At 38.8% G+C, this 15,790-nt stretch overlaps 1 protein-coding gene across 1 annotated transcript; it reads right to left on the bottom strand.

The window, feature by feature from the left end:
• Positions 1-6,104: 6,104 nt before the first annotated feature.
• On the bottom strand, positions 6,105-8,908 carry LOC110893541 (translation initiation factor IF-2-like). The gene is made up of 3 exons (XM_022140646.1): positions 8,536-8,908; positions 8,027-8,442; positions 6,105-6,158 (listed from the first exon to the last, which is right to left on the bottom strand). The coding sequence occupies exons 1-3, from the start codon at positions 8,906-8,908 to the stop codon at positions 6,105-6,107; spliced, it is 843 nt and encodes a 280-aa protein (XP_021996338.1).
• Positions 8,909-15,790: the final 6,882 nt, after the last annotated feature.

Raw genomic sequence — 15,790 nt, 5'->3', positions numbered from 1 at the left:
TCATATTCTGCCTCGTTGTTTGTGCTTTTGAAATCCAAGCGTATCGCGTATGTAAGCTCGTGATCGTCTGGGCTAACCAATCGAAGGCCTGGGCCTGCTCCATCATCGTTAGAAGCCCCATCTATGTGTAACATCCAAAGCCTATCGTCAAAGACTGGAATAGGGTTTTGGATCGCCTCACATTCCTGCACTTTGTCTATGGGAACTTCTGTGGTGAAGTTTGCTAAAACTTCCCCTTTGATTGCTGGTCGAGGTCTATATAGGATATTGTATCCTCCCAGCTCGATGGCCCATTTAGCTAATCTCCCCGCGACATCGGGTTTGGATAGAATTTGGCCTAGGAGATAATTAGTGAGAACTGTAATAACATGACCAGAGAAATACCGGCGTAATCATTGTGATGAATGTACTAGCGCGAGGACCAGTTTTTCTATCATCGAGTAGCGCGTCTCTGGGCCAGTTAGCATCTTGCTAATGTAGTATATCGGGGTCTGAACGTTCTCTCTTTCTACCATCAACACTGCGCCAACCGCTACCTCTGATGCGGAAAAGTACAAGATTAGCGGTTCTTTTTCTCGTGGTGCTGTTAATGTTGGTAACTGGATTAAACATTCCTTCATTTGCTTGAAGGTTGTTTCCGCTTCTGGTGTCCACTGAAAATGGCTTTTCTTGGCACAATTGCGCAGTGTGCTAATGAATAGATAAGACTTCGCAGCGTGATTTGCCAAGAATCTGTTCAAGGCTGCTAATCGTCCCGCGAGTCGTTGCATTTCTTTCATTATTGCAGGTGACGACATTAGCTGGATGGCTTGTACTTTCTCCGGGTTTACCTTAAAACCGTCTCTAGTTACTATGAACCCCAAAAATTTTCCCTCTTCCATTCCGAATGAGCACTTTGTTGGGTTAAGTTTTAGATTGACGCTGCGTAAAGAATCAAACGTGCGCTGAATGTTTGCGAGCATGGTTTCTTCTTCTTGGCTCATGATGACGAGGTCATCCATATATACTTCTATTGTTTTCCAATGTCTTCCCCGGAGACTGTATCCATTAAGCGTTGGTAAGTAGCTCTTGCATTACGGAGACCAAAGGGCATTTTCGTATAGCAAAAGATGCCTTTATATGTACGGAAGGCTATTTTGTCTTCGTCTTCCTCTTTCATCTGGACTTGATGATAGCCCTTGTAACAGTCTAGAAAACTCTTCCAGCGAAAGGACGCTAGAGAGTCAACCTTCTTGTCTATTTCCGGCAGCGCATAACAATCCTTCGGGCAAGCTTTGTTGAGGTCTTTAAAGTCGACACACATGCGCCACCCGCCATTTTGTTTTTGAACCATTACTGGGTTGGTGACCCAGGTCTGGCATTGTACTTCGCGCAGGATCCCAGCGTTGAGTAACTCTGTTACTTGTTCGTTCATTGCTTCTGCCTTTTCAGCACTGAGACTGCGTCTTCCTTGCGCGACAGGTTCCGCTGAGGGTCGGACGTTCAAACAGTGTTGCGCTATATCTCGTGGGACCCCAGTCATATCTGCTGGGCACCAGGCGAAGATGTCTTTATTGTTTGAAGGTAATTCCTTCAACTGTAATCGTATTGCCGGTGAAATGGCGTGCCCTAGTAAGATGGTCTGTTCTGGATATTCTTTATTTAGAACCTATTTTTCCGGTTCGTTTGTATAGGATCATTGTATGACCCGAATGAATCGATCAGAAGAGTTGTTTATCCGAATCAAAGGCGGAATCAATGAAATGGATGCTCGATGTAATTATAATGTCTCTATTATTGAGTTAACATTGATTTACAACCTGGAGACAATTCAGCAGAGCTTCGCTACTCAGATCCCAAAGTTACAAATGAAAAACCAAGTGCCCCTATATATATTGTTGTGATTTCGCTTGAAATGGCCAAGGGCACTTTCAAGCGGAATCAGCTTAATATGATTTCGCTTGAAATGGTCTCTGGCACTTTCAAGCAGAATCAGCATTATATCCACTAAATTCAGTTTCTAGCACCCCGAGCACTGATTATCCTATCCTATCTCATTACATGACTCGATACAAGACGAAGTCAATAGACATACTGCACTAACAGACTCCCCCTTGGATGTTGACGAAGTCTTCAGTGTCGAGTCTCTATCATGACATATCTTCAGTCTTGATCAGTCTTCATGCTCTTCCCAAATTGTCTAACACTGTAAGCATCTATCAATCTTTTTCTTTTCTTCACAGGTTCAGAATCTCATCCTGACTCTATCTTTATCATTCTACCAGAATCTGACTCTGACTCTTGCTGTGTCAGCTTCTTCAGGCTCCCCCTTTCATCAAGCTTCCGTGCTTTAGGGATCGACACCTAGCTTTTAGGTTACAAGCTCCCCCTTGCTTTGAGCTCGTCTTCAGACTCCCCCTTAGACTATGCTATTTGGATCGTAGTCTAGTACAATATCTGCAACACTCATACGTTTATAAGTAACAACGTTTTGGACTTCCAGAAATTGTAATCTGGCTCTATCAAATTTTCTAAATCATTCCCCCTATCAACAATCTTTACAGATTTGGCAGTGTTAAGTATCCAATATCCCTCACAGTTAATCATCCAAGTCCAAACTAATGACCTTGGAGATATCACAAACAGTTTTTGATGGCTTTTCTTGGCACAATTGCGCAGTGTGCTAATGAATAGATAAGACTTCGCAGCGTGATTTGCCAAGAATCTGTTCAAGGCTGCTAATCGTCCCGCGAGTCGTTGCATTTCTTTCATTATTGCAGGTGACGACATTAGCTTGATGGCTTGTACTTTCTCCGGGTTTACCTTAAAACTGTCTCTAGTTCCTATGAACCCCAAAAATTTTCCCTCTTCCATTCCGAATGAGCACTTTGTTGGGTTAAGTTTTAGATTGACGCTGCGTAAAGAATCAAACGTGCGCTGAATGTTTGCGAGCATGGTTTCTTCTTCTTGGCTCATGATGACGAGGTCATCCATATATACTTCTATTGTTTTACCAATGTCTTCCCCGGAGACTGTGTCCATTAAGCGCTGGTAAGTAGCTCTTGCATTACGGAGACCAAAGGGCATTTTCGTATAGCAAAAGATGCCTTTATATGTACGGAAGGCTATTTTGTCTTCGTCTTCCTCTTTCATCTGGACTTGATGATAGCCCTTGTAACAGTCTAGAAAACTCTTCCAGCGAAAGGACGCTAGAGAGTCAACCTTCTTGTCTATTTCCGGCAGCGCATAACAATCCTTCGGGCAAGCTTTGTTGAGGTCTTTAAAGTCGACACACATGCGCCACCCGCCATTTTGTTTTTGAACCATTACTGGGTTGGTGACCCAGGTCTGGCATTGTACTTCGCGCAGGATCCCAGCGTTGAGTAACTCTGTTACTTGTTCGTTCATTGCTTCTGCCTTTTCAGCACTGAGACTGCGTCTTCCTTGCGCGACAGGTTCCGCTGAGGGTCGGACGTTCAAACAGTGTTGCGCTATATCTCGTGGGACCCCAGTCATATCTGCTGGGCACCAGGCGAAGATGTCTTTATTGTTTGAAGGTAATTCCTTCAACTGTAATCGTATTGCCGGTGAAATGGCGTGCCCTAGTAAGATGGTCTGTTCTGGATATTCTTTATTTAGAACCTATTTTTCCGGTTCGTTTGTATAGGATCATTGTATGACCCGAATGAATCGATCAGAAGAGTTGTTTATCCGAATCAAAGGCGGAATCAATGAAATGGATGCTCGATGTAATTATAATGTCTCTATTATTGAGTTAACATTGATTTACAACCTGGAGACAATTCAGCAGAGCTTCGCTACTCAGATCCCAAAGTTACAAATGAAAAACCAAGTGCCCCTATATATATTGTTGTGATTTCGCTTGAAATGGCCAAGGGCACTTTCAAGCGGAATCAGCTTAATATGATTTCGCTTGAAATGGTCTCTGGCACTTTCAAGCAGAATCAGCATTATATCCACTAAATTCAGTTTCTAGCACCCCGAGCACTGATTATCCTATCCTATCTCATTACATGACTCGATACAAGACGAAGTCAATAGACATACTGCACTAACAGACTCCCCCTTGGATGTTGACGAAGTCTTCAGTGTCGAGTCTCTATCATGACATATCTTCAGTCTTGATCAGTCTTCATGCTCTTCCCAAATTGTCTAACACTGTAAGCATCTATCAATCTTTTTCTTTTCTTCACAGGTTCAGAATCTCATCCTGACTCTATCTTTATCATTCTACCAGAATCTGACTCTGTCTCTTGCTGTGTCAGCTTCTTCAGGCTCCCCCTTTCATCAAGCTTCCGTGCTTTAGGGATCGACACCTAGCTTTCAGGTTACAAGCTCCCCCTTGCTTTGAGCTCGTCTTCAGACTCCCCCTTAGACTATGCTATTAGGATCGTAGTCTAGTACAATATCTGCAACACTCATACGTTTATAAGTAACAACGTTTTAGACTTCCAGAAATTGTAATCTGGCTCTATCAAATTTTCTAAATCACTCCCCCTATCAACAATCTTTACAGATTTGGCAGTGTTAAGTATCCAATATCCCTCACAGTTAATCATCCAAGTCCAAACTAATGACCTTGGAGATATCACAAACTGTTTTTGATTTTTGTTAAAAAAATTCAAGTTTCAAATTAATGAACTTGTTTATTTTCAGAAACACAATCAGCTTACTTAGATTTTGACACTCAGCATCTCAGACATCAGTTGTCGAAAATAAAGCAGAATCAAAAATCTTTTTGTATTTTCTGAAATATAAAGCAGAAAAAAAATATGTACAAACATATTTACAGACAATATTTTTGTTTGAGTATGCGTCAGAGGATCATATCAGTTTTTGACAAGTCACAAGTACCGTTGAGCTTAGTTACACATTAAGAATTAAACAATTCACTTAGATTGTCGATATACTTATCCACTTAAATTTTCACACAAACTTCAACTGATTCAGGATACGAATTAGGTGTTTTAAGAACTTAAACTCATTCATGTGTCCCACCTCTTGAATATACTCCCGTATCCAGATCCCAATATTCAGTCTTACAGGTGAGTATTCCTAGATGATATCTGTAAAAGGTTAGATGCGAAAATGTGAGAGCTCAGGTCAGAACTTCCGTTCAGCAGAGAGATGACGGTTCGACTTTAGGTATGTTCCCTTCAGAGAATCTTTTCTTCAACAGCACATGATTAGCATTTTTCAATGTTTCATCATTTTTTTTTTTTTTTTGCTGAGGGCGGTGCTATATTTCAACCAAGCAGAAAATATTATACGGGGACTAGGCCATTGCTTCCGCAAAATCAGAAGTCCCAGGATAATACCCCAGATATCACTAAGTATAAAGACCTAGTATCTCAGAAAGAGGGGTCCTTCAAACGAGATTTTAGGGGTTACCTATATATCCAAGTAGTGTTCCCCACGAAATAAGAAAGTTTGAATTTAGGTTTATATCCCGAAAAAGTTTACTAAATGTATAAAAACCTATCGGCATATCATCAGTGAGACTGTTTAATGCTATTTAATCATTACATTTCTTTAGCATACTGTAACTGTCTACTGATGTACTATCATTTCCTCTTTTTACACAAAAACTCAATTTTCGAATTTTATCATGTTTTTGGCTTTTTCAAATTTTCTAATGTTTTTTGATTTTCTGACAATTTTTCTCCCCCTAAAATGCAAAACCATTTAAAGAAAATTTGACAAACCGATACTGATAGCTTTGTCTCGCCATCCATTTTCTGCTAACTGTGAACCATATTGCACAAAAAGCAGTAAATACCCCCATGATTTACAACACATTGATTTTTACAGTTTGAAAACCGTTTCTCAATCTTGTGAAATTAATCATGTTTGTTCCGCCGTGAGGGTTTCGGCATATTCAATCAACACACATATTTGTGTAATTTTCTATTTTTGACAAAAAATTAAAAACAAACATATTTTTGGTTTTTCAAATTTTTAACAAACTAAAAACATATTTTTGGTTTTTAATTTTTCAAATTTTTTAGGGTTTTTGAAATATTGTTTATTTATGTATAGAAAACAAACAAACTAAACTCCATGTTTCAACCAACACAGGGTCCAACAGCAGCCTCTTCTTCCCGTCATGCCAGGCTGCTCAGTTTTCCATTCTCACAATCTTTGGTTTCTTCGAGCACCTGCACATACAACAATTTGATCATTTGAACAATTTAACCCAGGTCTATTTGACCTTAGGCATTTCCACACAATATGTATCATGCAGTTTCAAAAAATCTTTGTCATCAAAGACTTTTTCAACTTTGACTTCAACTTTCTCATCTTTTACCGAAGTCATTGGTTTCTTAGGACACCATGTTTGACCTTTAGGAGTACCTCATTTGTAAAAATGTGATTCTTTTTTAACACTTTGTTTTTGAACAATATTAGGTTTCCAAAACTGTTGGGGTTTTGTCATATCAACTGATGTTTTCCAACTTTGCGTTGTTCTGAATCTGGGTGTGTGAGAATTCCAGGTATGTCTTGCATCGAACCTGTTCGGGTTTGATTTCCAATTTTGATTCGAAGCAAACTTGTTTGTGTTGTACTTCCAAGTTTGTTTTGAATCAAATCTGGTTGACCTTTGTTTCACATTCTCATATTTTTGTTTCTCAACATTTTCAGACTTCTTTTTCATCTCAACATCAATAGGTTTCAGATTTGGAAACTTGCGAGCAAGATCTCCAATTTGATCACATTTGAAACATGTTCTCTTGGACACATCTTTGACCTGATGTTGTTGCTTTTTCTGAGCATGAAACTCATCATTAGACTGTTGTCCAAATTTGAGTTATTTTTCTTCTGCTAAACTTTTCCTTGAACAAAACTCATTTTTGCCTGAAAATTTTGTGTTTCATTTTTCTTCCAATTTTGTTTCTTTTTATAACCCAACCCAGCCTTCATGTTTTTCTTCTTAAAACCAGGTTTATTATAAAAAGTTTTGTGACCTTTACCAGCAAACTTTGGAATTTCAGATTTTTCAATTTCAACCATTTTGAAAACTTTGTCAATCTTTTCTGAAATCACATTCTGAATCGGGAATACAACATCTAAGAACAATTTGTCCGATCCAATCATGGTATAAACTAATCCTTTTGAATCATCATTTAAATTTTTCTCAGATTTTGAGTTTTTGAGATATCTATCATGAAAATTACCTTCATTTTCATTCTGTGATTCAGAACTACCTGATTCAGCTGACTCTTCTTTCAACACACTTTCAACGACCTTACCTACTACCTCTGAATCACTAGAATCATCAGATTTGGAAAAGGTTACGTCAATGTTGTCTGGCAGATCTACCATGTTGAAAGCTTTTTCAACCTTTTCATCATCATAAAACACAAACTTTTCCGGTGGTAGAACTTGATGAAACTCTGAGCCAATGCCTTTCTGGTTTTTGCTCAGAATCTTTTCCATCCGGTTTTATGTTGAAAATACGTTCAAGCACATATGATGACGCGTGATAACTTTTTAATTTGTTGTTATCCTATTCTAAATCAGCAATCTGTCGCCTTAGCTTAGCAACATCTTCAATATATGAATTTACAACACCTTGTTTAATTTCATACATTCTTTTTAGTTCCTTTGATGTTTCAGAACAATAATTCAATCTTGATTGAACAAACTTCATTTCACCCTTCACCTTTTCATATGACTCTTTTGTAATGTGATATGCCAATTTTATTGAGTCATATTCTTTCTTCATTTCTTGACAAACATTTTCTTTTTGATCACATTCCTCTGTCTTTTTCAAAACATTTTCTTTCAAAATATCATTTTCTTTTTCTAAATTTTTATATTTTTCTGAAAGTTTTTCATCATTTTCTTTTAAAACTTTTTCATTTTCTAGCATTTCTTTGCATTTTTCTTTGAAAATGTTTTCGATTTTTGTGAATTCAAGATCTCTTGTTCTGAACTTCTCATCTTTTTCAGTACAAGCTCTGCATATTTCCATGCATTTCTTGCATTGCTCAATCGGTTTTAAGATTTCAAAATCAGAATTTACCTCAGTGATTGGCACTTTGGTGTTTTCAACTGCCTTTGTCTGCTTCAGCTCTTCCTTCTTCTCATCACTAGCAGACTTCAAATTCTCAATCGTTACCTCAGTCAAACTTTCAGTTTTCTTCTCATCTTCTACAATCTGCTGTTCTTCAGTAACAGCTTTCTCAACTTCTTCATACACCTCAACTTTTTCTTCAATCTTTTCTGTCTCAACAACTTTCAAATCTTCCTCTTTTACAACTTCAATTTTCTTCTCAACCTCAACTTGAACAGCTTCAGCTTTTACTTCTTCAGCAGTTTTCTTCAAGTTGATCAACATTTCTTCAACACTCTTCTTCATTCTCTCTTCATCTCTCTTTCTCAAACACGAAGTCATGGCATATTTGATTTCCTTTTCATGCCTTTTTGCATACGTGTCATCTTTTAGAACATTTCTATAATATTCAGCCGATGAAGGAATTATGAGAAGAACATCTTCAAAGATTATGTCTTTCTTTGGAACAACTGGTTCACCTTCTCTGTTGAAGTAGCACTCTCTCTTTTTATCCCATCTCTTGTTGCTGACAGCACTCTCATACTCTTCTTGCATTTCATTCATTCCGTTCAAAGCAATGTTTCTTTCTCCATAAGTTTTCTCATTCAAAATCTCTTCTCGAGTTTTCTCTTTTGTCTCAGTTGTGTCTTTTTCTTCATTGTTTTCTTCTTTTATTTCAGCAACAAAAGCATAATGATCATGCTTTTTGTGTAAAGTTTGATCATCTTCCAATGTTCTAATTTTGAATTGATAATCAACACGATCTTCTTCTGGAAGAATCTGACTCCAGTCAAATCCTTCATCATCATGGAAAAATGCACAAGCTCTTGACTTGGGTTTATCTTCAATCATTTTCGGCTCTTCTTTGCTTCGGTGATAGATTGCCTTCCGATAATAATCATCATTGAAAGGACGTTCATTTCCTCCAGCTGCAGAATTAGTGCATTCTCTCTTGAAATGACCTTTTTGCTTACATTTGAAGCAGGTCATTTTGGATTTGTCAAATCCAAGCTTCGTTGACTGACCACCCAAAGATTGCTTCCCGGTAATCTCCATGTATCTTTGAGCTCTGCGAATGCAACTTGCCAAACACCAATGGATGCCAATGAGTTCCATCTCTTCTGGATCAATCTGGTCGTAGTCTTCTTTGGTTAACTCTGAATTTCCAATTTTGCCTGCAACTAGACCTTCATATGATTCCAGAATAGATTCAAGAAAACTCATTTGTTGTTTAGCAGCATTGATGCTCATTGCAGGAGAATTTTTCAACTTAAGAGCAATGTTGCACAGTATCTCCTCTGCTTCTTCAGAACTAGCTTTTGAAGCCGATGAATGATAACCCGGATCATAACTTGATGAGCTCTTCTGTGGCTCTTTTGTCCTCTCACCACTGAATACTGTCTTTGGTGAACTATCAGCTTTCACCGAAGGTAAACTTCCTTTGTATTAAAGGCCAACATTCTGTTGATGCGAAGAACTGCTCATCTTGTTCTGTTTCTGCAACTCCAGTTCATGACTTTCAATCTTTTCTATCAAAACATCAAGAGAAATTGTATCATACAAAGCATCATTTTTTAGAATAAAAAAAAAACGATTGCCACTGATCAGCTCGTGGTAACGCTTCTATGATTTTATCAATGATTTCTTCTCTTGTTTTAACTATTCCAAAACAATCAAGTTCTACTTTTAAATGACCGAATCTCTCAATCATCTGCCTCACAGTCTCTCCTTTTAAACTATTAAACAAATCGAACTCTTTCTTTAGTAAAGCAATTTTGTTTTTCTTTATTTGTTTACCCCCCTCTGCCTTAACCTTCAAGGCTTCCCAGACAGATTTTGATGACCCGTCATGTTGCAATAAAGCAAACATATCATTTCTGATTGAAGATTGGATTAAAGCAATCATTCTTTGTTCAGCTGCAAATTCTGCTTTGTCATCTTTGGTTAATCTCTTGAGTGGAAGATCTTCACCTTTATCATCTTTTGGTCGTTCATATCCAAACTCCAGACAGAACCAGCTTTCGTGTGCATATGCTTTTGCCCAGTTGATAAACCGCTCTTTCCACCAAGTATAATCTTCAATACTTTCCAGAGTCGGTGGTTTTGAATGTGTGCCGTAGAAGTTGTCATGCTTAATATTCTCATTTATCGCTTTCGTTATGGTTTTTGGCGTGACTGTTGAAATTTCGGAAGACTCGGATGTAAATGCGTTGAAAACGTGTTGTAGAATTCTTCAGACATGATGTGAATTTCTTGAATTATAACCTGGAGGCAAACACAAACAAACAAACACAATCAGTTTAAACAATATCAACTAATCTGAAACAGACTGACACTCGGTTGATGTGAAATGATCTAGACACAAGAGGACACTTTGGAGCGAAATAAGACTTCAAGCGGAATCACTCTTGAAGTGAAATCACTTGTTCAAACGGAATCACTTGAATGACACTTCAAGCGAAATCAGAACTTCAAACGGAATCCCACTTTCAAGCGGAATCACTTGTTTCAAGCGAAATTAGACTTTGAAGCGGAATCAGATGAACTTTCAAACGAAATAGCAGATTCAAGCGAAATCACTTGCTAATCTCAAGCGGAATAGTACTTTTCAAGCGAAATCAACTGAACTTTTCAAGCGGAATTAGAATGTTCATTCAAGCGGAATCAGCTTTTTGGCCCATTTTTGTCACTTTAATCCGATTTTAAGTCTGAAACTCACAAGGATTTGTTAAAACATTGTTTCGCATGTTCTATAAAAAATTTAGTCCATTTTGTCCATGAAATCTTGTCCAATTTGAAAAAGAAGGTGTAGAAGTCAGAAAACTGATGATATCAAGCTAAACTCTTCCTCCTAAGCTCTGATACCACTTGTAGGATCTTTGTATGACCCGAATGAATCGATCAGAAGAGTTGTTTATTCGAATCAAAGGCGGAATCAATGAAACGGACGCTCGATGTAATTATAATGTCTCTATTATTGAGTTAACACTGATTTACAACCTGGAGACAATTCGGCAGAGCTTCGCTACTCAGATCCTAAAGTTACAAATGAAAAACCAAGTGCCCCTATATATATTGTTGTGATTTCGCTTGAAATGGCCAATGGCACTTTCAAGCGGAATCAGCTTAATATGATTTCGCTTGAAATGGTCTCTGGCACTTTCAAGCGGAATCAGCATTATATCCACTAAATTCAGTTTCTAGCACCCCGAGCACTGATTATCCTATCCTATCTCATTACATGACTCGATACAAGACGAAGTTGTGACAACTCGAACTTTTGACTTTCATTTTGTATTTAATGCACATTGACTTTGACCATTGACTTTGACTGTTTGACTTGGTTGACTTGTAACTGCACACGTTGTGTTATAATGAAACGAATTGTGTTTGGTTGTATATGTATAACTTGTGACTTATCAGAAAACTTAGATCGTTTAGCACTTGAATGAATTCGACGAATCAGGTGATTCGCCAACTCCAACCTTGATGAAACAGAAGCCTGTTTCGCCAGCCCACTCTTGATGAAACAAAGCTTGTTTCGCCGGCCCATATGATTCGTCAAGCCCATTAAGGGCCCAGGACCACTAAAACACGTATATGTTAGACGGAAACCCCTCATTCGTCACACTTTAGCAAAAATCAGAACCCTAGAACGCTCCTGCAATTGACGGCAGCCCTGTGTATTCCCCAAGCTCTCGTGAACGATTAAACCTTCGTACCATCTACCTCGGTTAGTTGCATGGTTGCTAAATCGATTTCTTGATCCTTTGGTTTCTTTATACGTGATGTGCATATGCTGTTGATCTCTAAACCTGATGTCAATATGTTGATTCTGATATCGTTATGCATAAGTAGTTGGTTACTTAGATTTATGTGAAACATGTCTATCCGTTTGCACATTTGATGAAACTGATTTGAATGTAACCACATGGTGATTTCCTGAACTCACGAATCAGAACTAGTAATAACTGTATGAACGTCTAATGATATGATGAATTACGTGTCGGTTCCGTAACTGTTATGTGTAGGGTACGGTTTAATAGTATAATATTCAAATGATTAATCGTATGTTCTGCTTGATGATTGATGATAAAGAGTAACGGCTGCTCTAGAATGATTAGGGTTTCTGAGATAAGTTCTGTAACTGTTTGGCGTGATTGACGTAACTGACTTATGGACGTAAAAGAATGTTTGACGAAATAGGAGCTTGGCGAAACAGAGAGTGTGTTTCGCCAAGGAGAAGTTGACGAAATAGAATTTGTGATTCGCCTAGGGTCATCAACGAAACAGAAACTTGTTTCGCCAAAAGAATGCTTGACGAAACAGATTATGTTTCGTCAACCTGTGTTTCGCCAATAAGTGTGTTTCGCCAACTTGTGTACTTTTCACAGTAACCTGAGTTAATTCTGTTAAATGTTAACTGGATTATCCAACTGCTGTTAAACACTATGCATGACTTGTGTGATGTTGATTAGTGATGTGTACTACTTGGTGATCATTGATTATGCTTATACGTGAACTGTATGAATTCAAACTGATTGTGTATACGTGCATACTCTAGGACGTGATTGATTAATTACAAGCCCATACTTAGCATACCGAGCAAACCCAAGGTGAGTTCACACAGCCAAGGCATGGGGTTCCCGGGTGGGAATGGGATTTGTTGAATTATTGTACATACTCAGCTGATAGAACCGAACGATATGATACGACTAGACTAGTAACACTTACTGAACTGATCTTCGCACACCTGCCAAGGGTTGGCCGCGATATTATGACTGACTTCGCACACCTGCCTTAGGAAGGCCGCGAACTAAACATACTAATCTTCGCACACCTGCCTGGTATGCCGCGATACAAATAAACCTAGTCTAGAATACTTGGGAGGAACATCCACTAATATCTTCGCATACCTGCCTGGGAGGCCGCGATGGAAATACGATATATGCTATAACGAACTGTCACACCCCCAAAATCCACCTGCGGAGTATCACCGCTTGGGAGCGTGACTGACCAGGATCAAGCCACCAATCATATCGAACATGTATGTAATATCAAATATAATAATGTAAACCAATCATTCAATATGATGGGTGTTCAAAACATAATCATAGTTTATAAGTATAGCGGAAGCATAAGTATGAAAGCCCAAATGTGTAACATAAGTTCAATAAGTTCAAAACATAATCCATGCTCCACAACGACCTGCTCCTCCCTGTGCAAGCTCCATATGTACCTAATGTCCTGCAAGGCATGCAGCAGAGAGTCAACAACTAGTTGAGCGAGTTCACAGTTAACAGTTCAGTAATAGTATAGCGTGAGTAGTAGTATGTTCGTTCGTTATGTCACGTATCGTATTAGTTTCCATCGCGGCCTCCCAGGCAGGTATGCGAAGATATTAGGGGGTGTTCATCCCGAGTATTCTAGACTAGGTTTAGTTGTATCGCGGCCTACCAGGCAGGTGTGCGAAGATTAGTAAATTACAGTTCGCGGCCTTCCAAGGCAGGTGTGCGAAGTCAGTCATAATATCGCGGCCAACCCTTGGCAGGTGTGCGAAGATCAGTTCAATAAGTGTTACTAGTCTAGCAGTAGTTCTAACAGTGACGTGTGTACCATAGTTCATCCCATAACATCACTACGTTCCATTATAGACAAGTACCAGTAAATAATCAAAATCCCATTCCCACCCTGGGAACCCCATGCCTTGGCTGTGTGAACTCACCTTGGTTTGCTCGGTATGCTAGGTTATGCACTCACAAGTAATTAATCACGTCCTATTGTATGCACGTATAACAAATCAGTTCATGTTCGCAATGATACGCATGCAAATCTAATGTCACATAGTGCTTGACAGCCAATATCATGCATCAATCATGTATCACACAACAGTCAGTTTGCATATCGGCACAACACGTATCATTTCATATTTACTCAACAGCTAGTGTACACGAATACAAATGTTAACATTCATCACCAAGCATGGCATGTTAAATAAATCAAACATACATCCCATCCTTCGAAGGATGTTTATAATCCCTAATATCTTTCGATCCACTGTTATCTTTCGACACATTAGTAATCTTTCGACAAACAGTCATCATAGTTATCATTCGGACCGAAAGTTATGTTTCGAATCTAATGTCATCTTTCGACCAAAAGTCATCTTTCGATCAACACTACTATGGTTCGACTAACAAGCATCTTTCGACAACAACTATGTTTCGAGTAGCAAGTATCATTCGATACATATCAGTTACGTTTGATCACAATCAGTTACGGATATCACGCAGTCAATTACAGAAACAGAAACCCTAATCATCTACAGCCGTCATCATCATTAACAATCATCATCGATCATGCATGCCCAAACAAATCACAACAAGTACCAAATCTTAACAGTACATCTACATAACGAGTATCATACGAGCACGATTCCTCACTACAATCGATCTATAATATTGATTAATAATCCGAACAGAATACCAAAAACCCTAATTGATAGCAGGTTTAGTTCTTCGTGTTTAACTAACCAAACCGTGTTCACTTGTTTCGTTTTAGTTTACCATAATCAACATCGTCAATAAGCAAGGGATTCAAACATGAGATCAGGCATTATGTATATATATTAATGAATCATGTATTCGATTTAACAGTTAGCAAGGATAACAATTAAATAATCATGCAAAGCTTGGATACTAACCGAGGTGAATCGAAAACTAAAGCAAGCTTCGAGAATTCCAAATTGCCGTCACTCACAGAAAGGCTCTAGGGTTGAAAGTGACTGCCGACTACATGCATTCACGTATATAAACGTATCACAGGAATGGGCCAAGCCCATTAGAAAGACTGGGCCGAAAGATCTGGATTCTAGTCGAAGGATATGTTTCGTGGTCCTTCGGGCCGAAAGATGTCGAAGGATCCTACCTTTGCTCGAAGGGTATGGTTCGAGATCCTTCGAACCTAAGGTTATCTTTCGTGATCCTTCGATCTGTATGTCATGTTTCGATCTAGACTAAGTGTTTTAATAATAACTCTAATATTATTTTCTACCACAGCAAGTAATCACATATAGGCAAAATGACAATACGTTTCATTAAAACACAACGCGTACAATTTCAAGTCCACCATCCAACAACTAAACAGTCAAAGTCAACGCGCATTTAATGCGAAAGTGAAAGTCAGAAACTCGAGTTGTCACATTATCCCCAACTTAAAAGAAATTTCGTCCCGAAATTTGGTACGCACTCACTGAGGAAGCTAGGTAAGTTATATAGTTCACTGGTTTTCCCGGGGTGTCACATCATCCCCCCGTTGATTTGGAATTTCGTCCCGAAATTCAGTAGTAGTAGCTTCAGCCTCAGTAGTGGTTGCATTGGTTTCGAATAACTGGGGTACTTTTCTGTCATCTGATCTTCGCGTTCCCAGGTGTACTCTGGGCCACGTCGGGAGTTCCAACGAACTCGAACAAGAGGGATTCTCTTGTGTTTGAGGACCTTACATCCCGGTCCGTGATTTCAACTGGTTCCTCGACGAACTGCAACCGCTCGTCGATAGTGAGTTCCTTAAAAGGAACTATGAGGGTCTCATCTGACAGGCACTTCTTCAGATTTGACACGTGAAATACATTGTGAACTGCACCGAGTTCAGCTGTTAGGTTCAGTCTGTAGGCTACTGGGCCTATTCTTTCAGCGATTTCGAACGGTCCAACATACCGTGGATTGAGTTTGCCTC

The sequence above is a fragment of the Helianthus annuus genome, chromosome 1 (assembly GCF_002127325.2).
Source record: "Helianthus annuus cultivar XRQ/B chromosome 1, HanXRQr2.0-SUNRISE, whole genome shotgun sequence".
In the NCBI taxonomy this organism is placed as follows: Eukaryota; Viridiplantae; Streptophyta; class Magnoliopsida; order Asterales; family Asteraceae; genus Helianthus; species Helianthus annuus.
The sequence above is the reverse complement of the archived record's forward strand: the minus strand, read 5'-3'. Positions and strand labels throughout refer to the sequence as shown.

Bases quoted from the DNA above. Each gene is read 5' to 3' on its own strand.
- LOC110893541 (XM_022140646.1), bottom strand. From the start codon at position 8,908: ATGATTGAAGATAAACCCAAGTCAAGAGCTTGTGCATTTTTCCATGAT. The intron at 8,443-8,535 runs GTGAACCAGTTG...ATGTTCTAAAAG, and splicing joins GTGCTACTTCAACAGAGAAG to ATGACACGTATGCAAAAAGG. The intron at 6,159-8,026 runs GTAAATTCTGAT...TTGTATGTGCAG, and splicing joins CCAAAGTGCCAATCACTGAG to GTGCTCGAAGAAACCAAAGA.